Source organism: Boleophthalmus pectinirostris, unplaced genomic scaffold (assembly GCF_026225935.1).
Source record: "Boleophthalmus pectinirostris isolate CB_2022bp ecotype Guang Dong unplaced genomic scaffold, ASM2622593v1 HiC_scaffold_18, whole genome shotgun sequence".
NCBI classification, from domain to species: Eukaryota; Metazoa; Chordata; class Actinopteri; order Gobiiformes; family Gobiidae; genus Boleophthalmus; species Boleophthalmus pectinirostris.
Genome location: NW_026571133.1, coordinates 18,798,066 through 18,819,546, shown reverse-complemented (window position 1 = coordinate 18,819,546; position 21,481 = coordinate 18,798,066). Strand labels below are relative to the sequence as shown.

The window sequence follows — 21,481 nt, the reverse complement described above, 5'->3', positions numbered from 1 at the left end:
GCTATCCCCGTATGTTAATGCTCCTTGATGTGTTTGAAATGTGCACTGTGAACTATCTTAAAAAAAAAGATAATAATTGTTCAGCATAAACCTCACTGCTACTTCACTATTGTAGCCTAACAGTATAGCCAAAATATATAGTCAAATTTATCTTCTCAGTATATTTCTTATCATCTGCATATTTTGCTTATTAAGTGGAGATTGAAGAGTGAAGGCAAATCTGGGTAAATCGTGTTTATGTTTATGTCTACATATGTAATACATATTTTATGTATTAAAATCATGTTAAGTATACTACCTATGATATATTATTATGCTATTCATAAGGAAAAAATAAAATACTTCTTCTTTTATTTGGTGAAACTCAATCACCCATTGAATGAATTGTCTTACATTTGCTACAATACTTAACTTGAAATGGACTGCACTCTGTAAACTTCTTTTTATTAGATACAACTTTTACAGCCTTTGCCTCAGTTATCCCATTGCGTTCCCCCTGCAGTTCAGAGTAGCTAATGACGGCAAGCAGTTACTGCGGGGCATCGCCATTAACAGGGTCGAGGCCCATTGACTTGTTGAAAGTGTAGCAGTAAAAAGTGCCTTCTTTTTGACAGTCAGTGGAAATCATTGCAGCACTTTGCACTCACTTACAGTTACATTAGTGCTTCTTTCACTCTTATGTTATTGACCATTTGGTCAATAACATAAGAGTGAAAGAAGCCAGACATTCTCACTGAACACACAGAAGCATTTATATTTTCTTCACAGGAGCAAAACTGATTATATTTGATGTTTAAAGTCCACTGTGCAACTTTTCTGGTGGAGGTCCGCTACCAGCTTGTCTTCATGGAGATGATGTAATCAGTTATAAGGATGTGGGCTTATGGCAAGTCAGACTAAAGCCTCCTAGAGTCTGTCCCCGAAGGTGCTCTTGTGTCCGGTGATGGTGCTGTGCAAGGGATGCTGGGGGTTATCCATGATGGACAGGAGATTGTTTAGGGCCTTTTTCTCAGCCACAGAAGTGAGTGAGTCAATCTCTTCACCCACTACAGACCCTGCCTTCCTCATGAGCTTATCCAACCACATGGTGTCCTTCTTCTTGGGAGAAGTATCTCAGTGCATAACGGTAAGGGCAGTTCCAGGCCTGGGTTCATGGACAGGATTGCAGGAAACATTCATATAGACACATAGAAAATGCTATTCACACGCTAACCCTGAGAAGAAGTGTACATTCCTGTCATATCAGTGGCCATAAGGCAGAACTGACAGTATGAAACATGCAGCACAAATTGATGGTTTATGTTGTAGGGTGAAAGAGCAGCTGTTTTAAACCAGTCTTATTCTTCCATAGCTCAGAGGAGTCTTGCCCTTCAGTGTAGCCTTGGTCACGCTCTTCTGTACATGCTCCATCCACTAACTGTATTCTGGTCTTGTGAGTCTAGTTATATAGTTTACATGCCTACCATTTCCTAGTTTGAGTGCAGCTATTATACAGTAAATGTTATTATTGCAATGACAGAAAATGGTTTTAAAGGGTCAAAATGCAAATTTCTGGTGCAAGTTTTAAGACACACTACATTTAAAGGGCCCATATATTATGTTATTTTCTGATCTATTTTATAATGTTTTTTCCTCATCACAAACATACCTGGAGTTGTGTTTTGTTTCATTCACACATGTTTAGCACACAAACCCTGTATATTTAGGCTATGTTCTTCTCTTAAGTGCAAAACACTCTGTTCCACCTTGAGATGTCATGTGGTAATACAGGAAGTGCTCCACTGTATTTTTTAAGCTCCATACACCCTCACTAAAATCATTTGGATAATTACAGCCCTGGAATTGACACTAAACTAAAGGTAAAAGGTAGCTGTTAACTGGAAAACTACCGCCTCATGATACCATAGTGTGAAACAGAGCATCTGAAGTTTAGAGATGTAGACAGACTCATAATAAAGGGTTTCTCAAACACGTGTGAATGAAATGAAACACAACTTCAGGTATGTTTTTGATGAGGTAACAACTTTCTAATAAGCCCTAAAGTTCACAAGACCTCTGTACATTATTACATTACAGTATAAGTTGCTAGATACCCCCTACCTGTTGCAGTTACCCACATACTGTGACTGGAAAAGACATCTTTCCTAAGGACACAATGGATAGAAACTGCCAACCTTTTGACGTATAAGATGCGCAGTCTGTACTCAGCGTGGAGTTATTACAGAACATACTATATTTTTATAATAAACTAAATTAATGAAAATAGATAACAGATCTGTCTGTCTTGTGTACAAGACTTGAGGCTATAACAATACACATATATTTTTCATTTACATTCATGTATTCACAAAAACAGTTTTCCCTGCGGCAGACAGCTGTATAGGTTTCTGAGATGGAATCTTAAGACTATGCTGAGGAACGCACCGGAGCCCCAGTCACAAACAGGTCTCACATCCATCATCAAAGCCACATTGTTGACAGTTCTATTTACCCCACGGTGCTAAACCCCAATATCTATGAAAACACTGCTGTATTTGTCTGCCTTGTATATTTTTCTCACTACGTTCACTGACTGTTGTAGCTTTTGGGTTTATTTACCACTGCATGTGTGCGGTGTGATGGACAGATGCATATTTACTATGTATGTTTCATGTTGTTACAGGTGGGAGAGAGTTGGGCTGGTGGGGGCTTTTGGTTTTACGTGTTTGCAGAATACTAAAATTCTACATAAACATGAGCACAAGGATGGTGGCAATACACAAATGATTAATATTATAAATTACAATAGTTGTACTTTATTTGTCAGTGACTTTTTATTTGCAACTGTTTTTTCAGGCTGGACTTTTGAGCCACGGCTATCACTAGTCCAAAGCATTTCATATGATAGAACCTTTCTTACTAATAATTTTTCTTAATTTTTTTTCTGTAAACATTTCTATACAACATGTCATTTTCACAAGCTGTTTTACTGATGAAGTAAAAAATAGAATATCTATGTTGTCAAATATGATAAAAATGTAATGCTTATAATGCAGTTAGTCCATGTTTTAATTGGACAATATGGCAGATACCTGGTGTGTGTCAGCATCATTGACGAGGGGTATTTTGGGAAAGTATTGCTCGGTCTTTGCTCTGCTTGATTAAGACAGATGTGTTGTCCCTCTGAAACTGAATTTGGGTTACCTCAGCACTTCCTCTACTTTGTCTTCACTACTTCTTCTGGTGTTTCTTTGTTAAATGATCTTACACTTGGGAAATTAGCCCACCACTCAAACGTTTGAACATGCACAATTAGTGACTGTGGTTTCACTCTTTTGTCACTTTTTACTAAGTTCAGAATTTTAATCGAGAGGTGAGCAGCAGTGCATGTACAGAATTTCACTGCTGAACTTTTGGAGCTAGTGAGCCCCTCAGTGACCATCACATCCTCTGCCCAAGGTGACCGCCAGGAACTTTTGTACACCAGCTGAGCCCAAGATATGGCATAATGACTTGGACTAGTCTCACTTGGGCCATTGTCTCTGCTTGGAGTGAATACTGTATTTTAAAGTACTGTGATTTGACTTCCAACTACCTCACCCCTCTATCCTGGTTGGTCATGGTATAGCAGTAACTTATATACTTTACAAAAAACAAATAAATTACTGTATACTTTATTAACATAGTACTGCTTCTGAGCACTCATAGCACATTGTAGTCATCTTTATCAGAAGTACACAAGACACCATACTCAAGTCAATTACCAGTACTATTGTGTAAACCAGGGGTCTCAAACTCAAATTACCTGGGGGCCACATTAGATAAAGTCTGAGTGAGGCTGGGCCGCATTGAGTATTCGATAAATAGCGGTTGCACGGGGAAAAAAGAGAGAGAAAGAACAACATGCAACACTTTCTTAATCTTTAATAACAGTTCAGAACATGAAAATGTATTTAGAACGTAAGTTTAAACTAATACGTCTACTCTTCTTCTTTTACCTTCTCCTTGCTGGTTGAAACCTGGCTACGCTTCATCTTGTACAGCTGAGAGATATTTGGCTTGCAGGAGGAAGCATATGAGATCCTCAGGATAGATTGAAGATGCTCATCAGTGAGCCTTGACCTGTATTAGGTGCTTTCACACCGACAGTATTTGGTGCGCACCAAACGGTCCATTCGAACCAGAAGTGGTTAGCTCGGTTCGTTTGCGTTGGTGTGAAAGCTTCAATCGGACTCGGACCCGAACCAAATCAAACCAACCTCAAAAAAGAGGTGGTCTCGGTTCACTTGAATCCGCACCCAAATGACCAACTTTGGTGCGGTTCCTCTGGTGTGAACGTGAACCCGGGTCCAAACCATAGACAGCAGGTCCAAACGAACTATTCTAGATGCATCATGGGAGAAACGCGTCTCCTTTGCCTGTAATGACGCGCTGTACGACTCCAGCGCAGTAACAGATTGTTGTCCAGACGCAGCCGCGATTCATTTTCGAATTATTTTACCAACAATGGCCAATAAAGAAAATGTAACACACGAAGATCAGAGCAAGAACGTGCGAACGTGTGGCTCCAGAGTGAGTCAAAAATGGGGGTGTGTACTTCTGTTCAAGACCTACACAGAGGTCCCGGTGTTCCCCGTGATCATGATGCATTTGTTATTTTAGGCTAATTAACCAAATAATTTTATGGCAATAGGCAATCGCCCATTCAATTGATTCACCTTTAAAAAATGTCCTGCTGTTAGTCTAGTGTGAGAAATACAGTCGGACTAGATCCAAACCGGAGTCCCGAACCAGCAGGAGCAGCTCCGGTTCTGTCCGGGCTCAGATGACGTGGAGCGGGGAGTGAAAAGCGCTTTTCCCGGGAAGAACCAAATGCGGACACCAACTAAACTGGATTCACGCTTCTGTCCGGATGCTTTGCACCACCACGGAACCAGCCGCGGTTCTTGAGCGCGGAGGACAGGAGCAGCACAGACCTGTAGGTATAGTCCACAGAACATTCTCACTTTCCCCGCATGGAACACGGAACCAGCGCGCAGACGGCGGAACGTACCCGCTCAGACCCAGTCATTGCGCACTGGTCTTGCTCGCCACCGTCTGGAACCAGCACATGGAGGATGGAGCCTCCGGACCATCTGACCAACGCGCTTGTAGGACGACAGAAGACCAAGGACCAGACCCCAGCGCTATCGTGAGGAGCCGCGCGCTACGGTGAACACTGTTGGCTGCTGCTGTTTCCCGAACTCTGGGCTGATGCGGTGAGTTTGTACAAAGTTCTATGTTGCTGTTTTATGAGTTCATGGTGATAAGATGAGGACGGCTCGCGGTATTAACAGGGAACATCAGTATTGGTTACTGGAGATATCACTGTTCTACCGGGATACAGAGGCTCGTTAACAGGACCAGTTTTTGGTTCGTTTGCCGGTGTGAAAGCACCACACTGGAGTGTATCTGCTTCTCGTATGTCAAACATGGATGGAAGACGCTTGTTTTTGCCTCGTACTTTTTGCTAACATGTCGCCAAGCCTCTGGAATAGATCACTGCAGTTTTGTGGTGCTTGCATATTGATGGGACAGCTGTGTTTGCCGCTGAGTGCGCGTGGATTTCGGCCACACATATGTAGAGCTTGGTCATCGGGTTGCCAGCAAGTTACGCACCGAGTGTTGAGCAGGTAGACAGACTGTCAATGTCTTTTTATTTCTTATTAGCCCCTCCAATAATGGTCCCATACTTATGAACAGGGGGATTCTGTCAGCGCCTCCTCTGCGCTCTGATACTGTGGTTGTGGGAGCGTAAAGTGAAGTGCGCACACGTGTGTACCACCATGTGTGGTTTGTTGGTTCTTCGGTGACGCCGTATGTGCACGTGTACTCGTATTAACAGATCCACTTAGACTCATTGTTTCACAACTGCTGTAAGTTGAGTTTTGGGATGTAAACTGCGTTATTAATCTGTTGTTGTGAATCTGCATGGGCACCGATTCCAGCTTCATCTGTCAGTGCGGCCCGCGGTCGGGGGATGGGATTGTGCGTACATCTACGGCGGGCCGCACTGACATTATTCTTTGGAATCAAGTGGAGGGCCGCAAAAAATCCTTCCGCGGGCCGCAGTTGGCCCCCGGGCCGCGAGTCTGAGACCCCTGGTGTAAACTGTTCTATTCATAAGAAATCAGGCTATTCGTGGGTTTAAAAATCCTGCTTATGGGTGTCATTTTACATTTAGAGTTTTACCAAAGATCTAATATTTAGTTTTGAATTTTTGCTATGGTAAAGGTGCTAATTTTTCAATGTACCTTGTCTCAAGAAACATAGCACTGACAGTGTAGCTCTATGCTCATATTTGGTTAATGCTGTGAAAATAGAAAATGAGAAGAAGCCGGCACACTTACCCCAAATTGCATTTTAAAACAATCTGACAATGCTTCAATCCAAGGCTGATCATGATTGTGTTGTATAATATAAAATGGAAGAAAAGAATTATATTATAGATGCATAGACACAGAGTTATGAAGTATCTCTTTCACATGTCTTTCATACTTATGTTTTCTTCTCCCCCAAGGTCACCTGTCCCATCTTACCGTGAGCGAGGAGGTGCACAGTAACTATGGAAACTGTTCCACTGGCCCTACTCCTGACTGCTCGCCCCCCTCCCCCGACACGGCCCTGAAGAACATCGAGAGAGTCATCCGCCCCCAGGTACGAGCGTTCAAACCTGGCCCACTGCCTACCCTTAGAGAGTCCACCTGATACAATTAAATTGATACAAAATTTTATTAATCATTTCAATTGATCTAAGCCTGCTGTTTCTCTCAAATAGTGTGGAAGTCATCGTAAACGGAAAAGTTGTTTGTTCTTGATTTGTTATTCTCTTAACTGAGTGTTAATTGAGCATTGGCTCATTAATAACTCCCGACTAATTTAGTCTGTAATTCTGTCACTTGAAAATAGTATCAGAAACACTGGCGCCAAGTAACACTTCGCACCAGGATAATTAAAGACACTTGCAGATAGTGTGACAGTGATGACAAATTCATCGGACTATAAAAAATTTACCCACTGGCAAAGAGATGTTATTATTAGTTTTGCCGTGTAACTTTTTAGTTTCAAGGTGAATTGCTTCCTTCTTTATTTAGTGTCAATGATTTTCTTTAAAGTTTAAAATATTTTTAAGATTAGTATAATTTTACCACAGAGATGTGACGTTACTGTTTGTGTGGTCAAACCTCCTTCTCAAAGCTGGATCTCACCAGATCTCTGAAGCTAAGGGCCTGTTTAGTACTTGGATGGGAAAATCAGGTGCCACAGTGCAGCAGCAGTGGTAAAAACTGTCATTGTGATCCACATTGCCTGTGTGAAAGTGGTGTGTGAGTGTGGTGGTCGAAGGGGCAGCTGTGGCTAAATGAGTAGCTTACTATGACCAGTTATGGAGTGAATGAATAATGCACCAAATTGTACAGTGACTTTGAGCATCTGGAAATGCTAAATGAGACTAATGCATTCCTGATTTTCTTTATTTTTTAATTTATTTTATTTATTTTTTGATAACTGTAATACACAACTGTGCGTAAAAATAGCCTGCTATGATTGGCCAAACCAGTGTAATGCACATGTTATCACAGAGCAACTTCACTTTTATAGCACCTAATCACTTCACTAGAATAAACCTCATTTGAATAGTCCCATTGGCTCTCCTTTCTTTCTGACAGTAAGGGCCTGCAGATATGGGAACATGTATTATAGTGACAAAGCACTTGTGGTTTATGTGCTGTGAAGCAGTCTGTGTCATAGAACTCCCTGGGGTTTCAAATAAAGTGTTTTGCATAATTTTGTTGTTAAAGATGACTTTTAAAATACATTAGTATGGCTATTACAGTTGTTGAACGTTGATAAAGCATTAATGTTGGATTGTAAATATCTATTTTCTACATTAAATTCTTTATCTTAAATTCTTTTGTTTGTGCTGTCAGCTGAACGTTGTAATTCATTCACTCTCCCTACAGATGTTAAGAGAAAAGTTACAAAATAAATCTGAAGAAAAAGGCCATTGCTGTTTGTATCATGGGGCTTTCTCCACTCCAACTCACTGTAAAGAAATCATTGTTGTGTATCAAAATGTTGTTGCTCAAAGCTCTGACTCCAATCCAACTTTATTTATAGTGGCTTTTAAAAACAACACAGTCAAAAATGCTTTACACCGTAGTCATCCATGCACCTAAGTAAATGAGTAATGTATGAAAATATAACAATTTGTGGTATGACCTGTATATTTGTCTTAAAAAAGGAAACTTAAACTAACTAACTATAAGATATGAATGCAATTTGAAATTTAGCAGATTGAGTTAAACAACATATACAATTAACTCCAAAAAATATTCACTTTGAATAATCCATCTTTGGGTGTACTTTTAAGCCAGTGTATTGACATCCTTGTGTCACCAAATATGTTCTCTCTTGTTTTATTCTGCTTATCTCCTATAGTAAAAACAGGCCACACATTATTCATGCTTCATTTGTGTTTTCTTCTTGTTATCTTCATTGTATAGATGCAGGTCTCGTGCCACACAGCGTTACATGCATCTGAACAAATCCAAGCACACACGGACTGATGGAGCAGATAGCTTTCTGAACACGTACATTGTGCAGTTCAGATAAGGTATGCGCTCTGGTATGACGGTTCACAGAGGCATGAAGATAATAGGTGTTTTACATACAGAGGCTTAGTTGGAACAAACATGAGGCTGTTGTTAGGATTCCATTGGACTGAACTGTCAGTAGTGCAGTAGATGTACATAAGGCACAAGAGCGTAATTATAAAAACTCTTCAGTCTTTGCAGTTGAAAATTTATGGTCTTAAGTTTTATATCAAGTTGTATAGCGTTATAGTGCCCATTATATATTATGGTGACTACTTTATTTTGACATCACACGTCTTGAATGAAGTGAGCTGTGTAATTTCATTATCACTATGTTATAATTAAACATCCTCCCATATAAAAGTATAGAGCCACCCGATGTCTTAGACAGGCTGGGCCACAGTTCTTTCAGGCTGCATTATAGAACTGATTTGGAAAAATGTTTCAGTGTTTTACAGCTAGAGAAAATCTTAAGTTGGGAAAGCCACCAATGCACTCAGAGAGTCATATTGCAATGTACATAGCTTTTTATTATGAATTTGGGTTTAAAAAAATTGCACACAGTGGTCACAAAGTACTGAATGCAATTTTTTGACCAAAAATCTACAAAACATGCTTTCATTTTGTTTGTGTTTTTTATTTATTTAGTTATTTATTTTATTATTATTATTATTATTATTATTTATTTTTTATTTTTTTGCTTTGAAAAAACAGGAAAACATGTGGCCTTACTGTGAGCGGGCTTGCTTGCATCTCCACAGACCTGATTCTTATTCAGCCTTGTGAACGTTTGCCTTTCTTTTTCCATGGAATCATGCAGGTGACATGTGACCTCCAGCTTTAAATTCACCTTCTTTAAAAAAGGGCTTGTTGGTTTTGACTGTAAATCTCTGTTCAAAACTGACATGAAAATGAAATGTCCATTCAGATGATGGACATACGCATTATGTTGCTTTTATACTGAAAGAATCTAAAATCTGTGGAGCTGTTCATACGGTCTATATATATGTCTCTGTGCAAACATTGAACTGTCAGATTCTATAATGTGCTGCACACACACTAATCACTGCGGTACTTAGATGGCAATGAGTTTGGGCTCAACACAAACATTTGACAATGTGCCTGTTTTGAATCCTGGAGCAAATGAGCTTGTTGTACGTGTATGAAATTGAAATGCTGCTGTGGCTGTCAGTGCCAGCTGTTTACTGAGCCCCAAAGACCAAACATACGACAATCAATAAACAATTTGTGGCATGACAGCTGCTTGGCTTTAGCATAACAACAAGCTGGAATAAAAGGAAATAAAATGGGTTCAATATAATTTATGTCATTGTAATGTCATTGTTATTTTGTATGTGCCTGTTTTTCTTTTTTTTTTTTTTAGTTTGCTAAAATCTGGTAAGAAGCACTATGACATGTGTTCTGCTATCTGTCAAATGTGTCTGCTCAGAGCTAAGAATCCTCTTGTGTGTTGTTTGAGCAGATAAAAATGTCACTCAGAAAAACAGCCTTAAGACAAAATGTGACAATAACACAAAGGGTATTTGGTGCTTTCTATTTTTGAAAGCGGCTGTCCCTTTAAATTAGTCTCCCTTTATTTTCCTGTCATTTTTATACTAATATGCTAAAGCAAAGAATGTTAAGCTGTGCTGTATAGACCTGTCACAATAACAAATTTTGAAGCACGATATACTGCTACAGAGAAAAATTGCAATAAATGATAAAATCGAAAATCCCTGATTGACACAAAGCAGGATAATCAGTAAAGCAATTTTTAAAGAGACAGTATCATTAAAAACTCTGAGCTGCAACCAGTAAATTAGCCTTAGACCTTATTTATTCTATTCTGTACAGTTCTAATCACATACTATTACATAAAAATGGTAAAAATCTCCCCACTATTGCAAAGAAAAAGTACCCACGATAAATATTGAGACCCAAAATATATTGTTTCCGCTATATATTGAACGATAAATCAATACAGTAATTGTGGTGACCTAGTGCTGCAGAATGTACACTCTACACTTGACACATACTAAAGTTGTTAAAAACAAAAAGAAATCTGGTATTTTCAAAAGATAGAACAATACAAACATTGGGAAATTGGGAAACATGGCGGAGTGGAAATGTAAATGTTCAAATCTACGTATATTGCCAATGTAAAGCTTTTGTTCCTTGTAGACTTACCAACGCTTCACTAAAGAGTACTTTTACCTTGTAAAATTGTCTGTATTACTCATTAGGAGTAAAAGTATGCTTGGAAATGACCCAGATGTACAAATTTATCAAGTAAATATAACTACAACGAGTAACAAAAAACGATTTACAAATATATGACTTAGGATCAAACAGTCCACCCTTTAGCACCGCTCACACACAAATTAGTTACTGTTGAGCTTCTTCACATGCACATGCAAAGTTCAGCCAGTAATTTGAGATAATAGTAAAAGACTCAGGGGATTCACGTGTTTTCCTAATGACTGTATCATTTATTAGCTGTCACCACGCACTTTATTGAATTGTTAAATGCCATGTGGTCCCTGAGGATGCAGTGGGCCAGGATTTTAGTCTACTCAGGCATAGCGGACCTGCTTGAGTGTTTTTGCATGTGCATCTAGGAGACTGCGTTCATTAATCCCTTCCAATGGGCCGTGACATGTTCATTAGCTTCCTGTCCATTTACATTGTTGACGCTAAGCCTCAGAGCTGTGGATGTGCGTGTGTGTGTGTGTCTGTGTGTGGAATCCCTCAATAATTATTAGAACATCGCAAAGCCAAACTATGAAACAACATGATGATGAGGGCTATGATGAAAAGATATTTATTGGGAAAATGTGCATGCAAGTAATTAAACATGGGTTGTTATATAAGTTAATACATGCTGCCTCATACCCTCAGCCCCTGCGCCATTATTTGGGGCTGATTGCTTTTCAGCTATTTGTGTCTGTTTCTGATTGTCAGGCCCATGGCTAAATTAACACTTGTTTAACACTTTGATTCAATGGCTGGCTCTGGATAACACTGGGAAAGACTAAAGACTGACTAAAGTTGACTTGTATTTAATGGGATCATAATAACATTTAACCAAAGTATTATTATTATTATCTCATTCTCTGCTGTCTTGACTGCTCTTTGTATCTTGAACATTTTCAGTCATTGTATTTTAATTTGCACCATAAAATTATTCATTTGCAAGAGCTCATTGGTTAACAAAAGTTTAAACATATAGTCTTCTTCAGTTCTAAGTTTGATGGCACAGAAACAAAGTAAAATGTAGATGAAATGTATGAAAGTTTAATGAGGCAGACGTGTGCTTGTTCTTATTTGGCTGAAGCTACGTTGAGCACTGCCTGTTTCAGTAAGTGGCAAGTTTCATTGTTTTGGTACCATTTTGAAGTTAAATTTTATCATCTTTTCTACATAAAAAGACCCATACGCCATGGGAGCCAATTTTGATATTACCCCAATACGGACAGCAGTAAAACTGCTTAGTGCTTTTTGTGCTTGGTTCTCCATTCCCTTTTCTCCTAAAACTCTTAAAACTTCACAAGTTTCTAGAGGCACTTCTGTTCATCAAAATATGCCACATTTCCATTTATTTGGCAAAATAAATAAAAATAACACTTTTATTTTCCAACTTTCATTTCTTTGCTTGGTTTTGTTCAAAGCCTTGTTTCAAAGCGTTCTCAGCTAACCCATAGCAGCAGATTGTATGGTAAGAAGCACTGTTTACTCCAAAGCTTTGAATTTCTTTTTATTATTGTTTGTAGTATAACAAATATGAACAGAACACAGCTACATTGGCCATAAACAAGTAAGATCTGTGTTAACGTTATTACAGGTGTTATTACCTGGACTGTTCACATATTGGTTTAAGATATGATCCATTTAACTGTTAAGCCATTTTTTCCCGTTGTATCCATTTAATGCTTGCTGCTAAGTTTCTCATAAGTTGCTAAGGTATGAGTGCTGCATGAGTTCTGTACCCAAAGTCTTCATCACTCCATACTCCAGAGAACAGTGGGCTTTTGAAGTGTTAAATGCGAATATTGGGAGAGGGCCTTTATGACCATTTTCTCTGGAAAGGTATTGTTTGTTTCAGTTTTATAAACATCCATTGTTATTGGCACCCAGTCCTTCACATTTGGTTCACCCTTCTCTTTTTAATGGCTTTCAAAAGTTCCCATAGTATGTCCCAGATACAGAGTTTCAAAGTCGAATGGGATGTTAATGTTGAAAATAATTTGCAGTGCATTATTAATCTCACTCCAATATTTATGAACGGTTGGACAACCCCAAAAGACACACTAATGAAGGGCTACCTGCAGCCACAATTTCTCCAGCACTGAGCTTTGATTTTCTATATGTTCCTGCCCCAGGTTTTGTCCCACGGCAGCTCTGAAGGTCCTGTGAAGGTTGTCCTGTCATATGCCTGCCTAATATCTCTGAATGCTGCAGTGTCTAATAGAGCCTTGTATTGATCCACACTCACAGAGGCTGCAGTAGAGTTTGACTGTGCTGTTTGTGAAGTGAAGCAGCAGGTAGTTGAGAGGTGCAAATGTGTGGTTATATAAGGCCTGTTTACCAGATGTCTGTCAAGAGGGTGATTTGTCCTCTGCATCTACTGTGGAAAACAATTCCCTTCATTTAACACATAATTACATTTACAGTTAATTTACAGTGTTGTTTTCCTTTATACATTTCAATTGGTGCACAGCCTGTGGAGAAAGAAATCCTTAAAACAATTGTCACAATAATAACATGAAAGTGATACTAAGGAAAAGGCCACATTCTCAGTACCAACTGAAATACTACTGTAATGATATAAAATCATAGTGGGTTCTCCTTTTTTACACAAAAAAATAAATAAATAAATAAATAAATAAATAATAATAATAATAATAATCTAAAAAGATAACAATTGTTAGTCTGCAAAGAGAAAGCATAATAAGATGTGAATCAAGCACATTTTGTTACACAGTGACGATGTGACAAAGCTAATGCTAATGCTCCTCCCAAAAATCTGTCTAATTCTGATATATCCAGACATTCCTAATTCCTAATCTCTACCTGACTTTTCCTTTTCATAGCCAAAACAGCGCACCTCTCTGTCCTCCTCCCTGGATGTTCAGAGGCCAGTCAACCACAGCTGTGAACCCAGTGAGGTGAGCTCTTCTCTGGGATACGCAAGCTTCAGCACCAGCCCCCCTGCCAGTCCCCCCCTTAGCCCCAACCAGGAGGACTCTGCTGGCTCCAACGACGACTGTCAGTTCACTGGTAAGACAGTTACACACAGAGCATGGACTACAACTCTGAGTGCTAGAGAATAATGGTGACCTCTGACCTCTCTCTGCGACAACACAAGCACGAGTTTCCTCTGTAAACTGTTGGGATTTGATACTTCTTTGCTTGTTTTGAATGCTGTCATCTTGCGAAGATGGAAGGGAACATGGAACTGTTCCCTTTTAAAGTATAGGCTCTTATATACCCAGGTGTTTGGAAGTGGCCCTATTAACAGTTGCTAAAACTGCTCCTCTTGGTTTAGAAAACAAAATCAAACTTTAATCACCTGTCCTAGGCCTTGAGAAATATTTAATATCCTCAGGCTTAAAAAACATACACTTAAGAATTTCACTGAACCAAATACATATTTTGCTTCACTTCTGAAACTGTGTGAGCGTGTAAATTCTATTTAAGGTTTAGCCACAAGTTTAGATGCAAAGTGACATTTACTTATCGTACAAGTGCAAGAAATCAGTTTTTCCACCAAGGAGTCCTTTTCCTGTCAGAGCAGATGAAACATTTTTATCTTGTAATTATCCAATCATTGACTTTAAATACTTCAGATCCAAAATAAATCATCACATAATGGGTGGAATGTGTACTTGCTCACCAAGATAAAATATAAATATACAATTACTTTAATTGTTTGACCTGAATCTGGACAACTTTTAAAACTTTGGCTGTTTAGCTTCTTTACGCTGTTTAAGCTTCTACAACTACTTCTATTTCTACTTTTCCTTCCATTTGTAAACCTAGAAAATTTATTAATAATAATTCAATAAAAGCAGGACTTGAATCAGTAATATGCTCTATAATATTTTTTTCTCAGTTAGCATGTAATAAAGAGGAAGTATTGGCTTACTGGCTCTTCTGATTTTGCACTGTATCAGAGAGGAGTTGGATGCTGAGAACCTAACGCCTGATGTTCAGAGGTTCAAAGACATGGAGGCACTTTGATTTGTGGAGAACACTCATTATCAGGCCACAGGTGCACCCTCCCACATCACAGCGTAAAACTGAAAAGAACCGGGTGTTTGATACCAGCTGATGTCAGTCAACAGTATTTATGTAACTGAAACACTCCATTTCCATTTCAAATGTAGATAACCAGACCTGATCCCATCTCCTGAGACCAGAGTGTGTCTGATCATGGAGAAGTAGTGATTTGTAGACATAGTGCAGTCGAGTGAAAATGAATGTTGGTAGCAGTACATATGGATACTTTAAATAACTTGTATGATTTATGATTTATTTATTTTTTAGTTCATTTCATTTTTTTGTGTTTCTTTAGCTTCTTTGGTAATTTAGCAATTTTAAACCAAAAACTTTCTATTATAACCAGCCACATGCTGTGTTGAAGATTGTCTTATTCACATAATTTCGATATCTATCCTCCCTCTCCTCTGCTGGCTATATCTAATCTCTCCTATGATTTGGCTCAGAAAGCCTATTGTAAGGTTTCCATGGTAACAAATGACTTACAAAAAGACACCAATGTGGTATATACTGGTATACAGTCTGTATGTTTGTTGGTACTGATGCCAAAATCTCATCAAAATCTAAAGATGCTAGTGGAAAAAGAGTGGGTGAACAGATCCAGTGTAGCGCTGCAGAGGAGGTGAGGGCTTGTAACAAAATCCAAAAACTGAAGAGAATGAATGAGTAGATTTCAAAGGATGAATGTAAAAAACAGAATATGACCATAAAAGGGCTTTCCTTCCTCTACACATAGACAATATCTTATTCGTACCATGCCTTTGGTTAAATCCAGCAGTTTTACCAACTCAACATAAATCTGTAACCTGCGGTGATGTTACAGTGTCAGGCACCTGCGTGGGCACTCAGATAAAAGAAGGCTATTTATAACCTGATCCATTGCGGTACTGATGTTTATGCTCTGTAAGAAGGTCTTACATAATGTTGGACACAGCTCTAAAGAATACTCCTGTGTGCCCTCTGCTCACTGCTCACTGCTGACGCTGTTGTCCTCTATGAATTATGCAGCGCCCCCTTCGACATGTCCGTAACAAACAGGCACTGTGCACAGGTATGGATTTATTTACATAGACTTTGGGACTTAGACTGGTCTGACTGCATATAGTAAACCAGATATGGTGTATTAGTTATTCTAAATAGGAGTCATTTGGAAACACCTCTCTCAGTCTTCTCAAAACACACAGCTGATCTGGAGTTAATGAATGTAAAATGACAAAAAGATCCTCTGAAAATAGCTGGGTTACCTTCATTAGGCTCTTTCTTTAGTTTCCTGCTGCAGCTCTGCTCCACACACACCCCGACATAAACTCACTCAGCACACTGCCTGTTAGTCTGCAGGGAACAGTGATTTAAAGTCTGCCTACGTTTGCACAAAACTTTTGACACAACGTCACAGATCTTCTATACAATCTTTTCCCTTTCTCTCCTCTATGTTTAATAATATACATACTTTTATTGTTTCCATAACCCACAGGAAAGCACACATTAGGAATTCCACCACATTTCTTCACAGAAAAAGCAGCCGAGCAGTGCTCCAGTTACATAAATGAGTTTTTTCTTGTTGCCATGCAGGTTGAATATATTGAGTGTGCCCAATGAAGACGCATGTTATACAATTTGCTTTTTTATTTATTTATTTTTTTTATAAATACATTTTAAAAAAATTAAGAAAAAGAGAAAATATAATTTGTTCTTAAAACATAAAGATTTCAAATGATGATAAAAAAACAACTTAGAGCAGACTGGATATTAAACAAGTCACTAAACATTATTTTCAAGTGAGTTTTAATTGGCAGCTGATAAACTACTTCATGGTGCCTTACCGCCACTAAATTGTCAACTGATATGTGTTATTAAAAAAATTAAATAAAATAATAATAATTCTTTTAAATGATTATAATAAATCCTCCTCTGTAACATTATCCACATTCAGGTATTCTTCCCCTGCATCAGCTCTATTTTCCCAGATTTCCCCTTCCCCTCTGAACAGTTTTTACGTCTGTCATACAGGCTGTTTGCTTTATACAACATCAACTGCTACAACTCCTCACAGCTCGTACACACAGTTAGCACACAGAGTTGTTAGCGAGCGGCTGCCTCATCACATTTAACACTTCCTCCTCCCAGTCTCCACAGACACACGCACACACGCACACACGCACACACGCACACACACACGATGCGGGTGAGAGACGCATCACTCCGCACTTCCAGAGCCTTGTAAAATGAGTTTGGCGAGAGACGAACCTCTGTGGGAATACTGTTCATGTGTGTGTCTGGAATTGTGAATGAAGCTGGGGATTGTGCATGCGGAGACTGGGTCCTTAAGGCTGGATTTACTCTAAATCCATTTCTACGATGTGGGCTATAAAGTGAGCTCCCATCTCTGATATGGAATGACCTTTTTGCATGTGATATTAGTTTACTATAGATCAGATTTGCTGGTGGATATCAGGTTAAAATATGTTGCTTTTCCACCTCGCTTAAGGGCTCTCCACAACAATTCTACCCTGTCATTTGCAGTGCATTTCCTCACTCTAACTTACCTCTGAATTGTTTTATTATATCCAAAAATCTCCTCTTTGGTCTTCCTCTATGTCTCATGGATCGTAAAGCTCAAACTTAACTCCATCTGCTTTTCTCTTCAGGATTGTCCTGGCTAAATAAAGGTCCCTAAATAAATAAATAATAAAACAATTATATAATATATAATATATAATACAAACATTTCACCACTCTAGTTCATGAATCATACTTTTGCTAATACGTAGGGAATTGTTTCATGAAGACCTAGCTGCTCTATCTGAACAAAGAAAAAATATTGTATTTATACCATAGAAATAACATTTATTTTTGTTCTTCTTCCTATAAAATATTACCAACCATTGCCATCTGCCTCTTCTGATTTTGTCTCTAAAACATCTATAAGTGACCATTTGCTATAGCCAATTATTTTTGGGCTTTGACTTCCTGATATATGGAGCTATTTTGAGGATGATTGACAATTCAAAACAATGCAATGTTTTGTTTTGAATTGACAATTGCTGACAAGAGTCCATCATTCTGAATGGATAAAAGCTTTTTCTCTGGCTGTTTTAAATCCTCATCACTCCCAAAGCAAACCTCCATCTCTGATACCTTTGTCTTTGACTCCCCCCTCCTTTTCCTGTTACTGACTCCTCCAGACCTTACAAGTGGAGCTCTTAAATGTGTCTGTAGTTAAATTAGAATCATTGAGACCACCATAATTTCTCTGACTCTCTCACTTGAGGAGTGGGATCAGTCTTCTTAAATCTTTTTGACTTTACGTTATACATAGCATTAAAATACATTTTTTAGACTTTTTAATTATTTCCCTTTGGCCACAGTACTGTTTAATCATTAATGTGACTTTGTAATCTATTAATGCAATCATAAATCCGAGCGCTGCACACTGTGCCTGTATTAGCCTGTACTACCTTATCATTAGCAGGTGCCATGTTCCCTGCAGGCTGATAATGATCTCTGAGGCCTGTGGCGCTGAGGAAATAGGGCTGTGGTCCTTCGTCTCAGGCATGACTGACAGCTGTGATATTGCTCTGTAGTTTTTAATAACAGTTCACAGAGCATCATGAGAGAGGGAGAGCTGAACAAGCTTTATCATATGCTGGGATCATCTCCACTGAGTTCCTGTGTGTGCACCTCACGCTCCACAGAGGTAGAATTGTGTATTATTTATAGTGTTCATAGGTCTGTCAATAATCCTGAGTTATTGCTTTCACTGAATCATGTACTCCCAAAAGTGTTTTTTATAAAATTTGGCAACAAGAAACTGTCAATTAAGATCTCAAGATTTATTTGCTGGCAGCACATTTTTGTGTGCATAAAGTTGTGACACAGAATAAAAACTTTCAAACTGTCAAAACAAAACAATGGGCAAAGCTGTGAAATTAATACCACCAGAGTTCAGTTGTATTAATGTTACAAAAGGTTAAGTGCAGCAGCCTACAAAAATATCAAGATCACAAAATTCTGTTCTTTTTCTTGCGGCCATTCCTGATATTGTGAAAATGCAACATTGTATTTCCACAAATGCCAAGGTCACATGTTTGATTGTCATTTTACATACAAATAGAGGGTTTGTCTTGAGCTGTATATCATTGCTGTACAGAGTTTTATCCTTTTGAATGGACAGTATAACCCTCTAATACCATAAGCTCAGTATTATTAGTCTTATAAATCGCTCAATCCAGAACATTGCCTCTTCCTCAGCCTCTTCTGCAGCTCACTCACCTCTGTGTCTCTATGTGTATGTCATTGGCTGTTATGAACTCCTTACGCCCACTCACTCTCAGCCTGGTCCTCAGTCATTCGTCACCACTCTGTATCATTTCACTGTCTGTAGCGCTGCTGTGCGCCTCTCCAGAAGTCATTTGCCTCTCCACTTAAACTCTATTTTCCACTCAGTCAGATTCCCCCCTTATCTGCCCTATTGTTTTCCCTATACCATGCACATTTGCCTGCTCACAAGGGCACTGCACCATCCTCATTGTTTTTATTCAGTTGGTTAATGAGCCAAATTAAATTCAAATTGTGTGTGTGTGTGTGTTGTAAATTAGAAATCTCTTCAGTATGGTACAAGAATCTGAGAATGAATTGCTACTTGTAAATGACTAAGGTGTACCAAAACCTTAATGAAAAAAACACCCTAATTATGAGCAGGATAGTTGGAATAAAAAAATAACAATAATAAAACAAACAAAAAACAAAACAAAACAATTACATATTTAGATTATGTTTTACAATCCCTTAAAGGTGCAGTATGTAATTTTTTGGATGGGAGTCCTTCACCTGCTTGTTTCTATGGATATGTAACTGCTCTACCTGGAATGTTCCAAAGTATAACCAAAGTATAGCTCTACCTTATTTTATTCAATTACTGATGATTTATAACTCAAAAATACCTACAGAAACAGGCATACTGACCATGTGCGATGTTCCCTCTGGTTTAATCTCCATCAAGATATAAAAGTTAAATACCATACTGTGAAAACTTTCAGGCAAAGCAGAAAACATCTCTATAGAGAAAAGAATTTAATGGAAAAGTTACACAATGCACCTTTAATGCAATATAGTGTTGATTATCTCTTGCTTGAACCCTAGATATTGGTAAACTTCCACATCTTTTTTTTTTTTTTTTTGAAATGCAAACAAAACTAGTCCACAATGTGCAATGTATTTTGACCTAGTGTTTTAAAAAAATAAAAAAAAAAAATTCCTCCATTTTCCTCCATTTCCAAAGTGAGGGATTTCCCATTCCCAGTACAGCATTGCTCCACTTTCGGTACTCAGCCTTTTGCGTCAACTCACAAAAGGTTCACTCAAAAATAGACCACCTAAACATATTAGCAGCAGAAATTACATTCATAGTATTGCCACCAGTGGACTCCCTTGCTTCCCAGTTGCCCTAAACATATAGTCTATAAATAAAATGCATTGTTTAGGTGTATTGAGTGTACTGCATTTCACATGTGTCTCTTTCCCACCTCCTCTTTCTCTGTGCGTGGTGTAGGTGGATTGGACAGCTTTTCTTCTTCGAACAATTTACCAAGAGACACACAACACCACCTCTGCAGTCAATCCAGTCAGTAAAGAAAGACTATAATGGCCACTGTTGACTGGCTAAGCTTAGGCACAAACAAATGCTTACTCTTGATGAAGACAACATTTCAGATTTTAGTAGCGGGCTGGAGCATGCCTTGACTTGACTGTGCTTTTTCTACTGCAGGTTTTGAAAGAAGAGGGAGGTTTTCCATATGTGTTAATACAGTAGTTTCACAATCACTTAGACACTTCGCAGGAATTGTAGGCTGCTCCTGTTGATATTATTTGAGTTTTGCTTTTAGTGTATTTTTACTCTTTGACATATTGGACTGCCAGGTAAGCTCCATCTCTACGACCACTGGCCTTTGCTTCTGAAATGATGAATTATGTAGCTTAAGGCAGAATCTGAGGGAGCTGTAGAAATGAAAAGCTATCGGGATTTGACTTGTTTGTTCGGTCATGTCCATTAATTTAACAGCTCACGTCTATTGAGCATTGCAGATTATCATCAAAGATTTTCTGTTTTTGATGTTTAGTTATAGTAATATTGCTATGATAGTAATTATGATAGTAATTATATCCTATTTAATCATAGTAATTGAAATAATTTAATCTCAGTTATGTCTAACATGCTTTAATTCTATTACTGTAATTTCTTTTTAATATTTGCCATTCCATACTCAATGTGTAATAAATCAGTTTTGCTTATTTTTCATTCTTATGCACTCTTAATTACTTTTTACACATTCAGCTTTAAAATGCTCACCTTACTTGCATACATTTCTCTTAATGATTTCCAGAGATGTAGTCATTTCCATATAGTTTCTTTTATTATATTCATCTGTCATACACTGTCGCTGCAAAGGCCAAAGACACTCCTAAAACTCCACGAGATGCCAGCACTGGGTCTGTGTTACCAAGGCAACAAAAGCGGCTCACCTGTTGCCAGCAATCTTCGTTTTTATAAAGAGAAACAACATGGCGAGAAAGAGAGATGTGAATTACTA

General features: G+C 38.4%; 1 protein-coding gene across 5 annotated transcripts in view; it reads left to right on the top strand.

Annotated features, from left to right (window-relative positions):
• The window catches only part of anks1b (ankyrin repeat and sterile alpha motif domain containing 1B), a 167,278-nt gene that overhangs the window by 89,203 nt on the left and 56,594 nt on the right, over positions 1–21,481 (top strand). For all 5 annotated transcript variants that reach the window (XM_055153440.1, XM_055153438.1, XM_055153436.1 and 2 more), the window contains 2 exons: positions 6,539–6,675; positions 13,703–13,889. In XM_055153440.1, the coding sequence (XP_055009415.1) occupies positions 6,539–6,675; positions 13,703–13,889 (324 nt within the window). The remainder of the gene's footprint in view (positions 1–6,538; positions 6,676–13,702; positions 13,890–21,481) is intronic.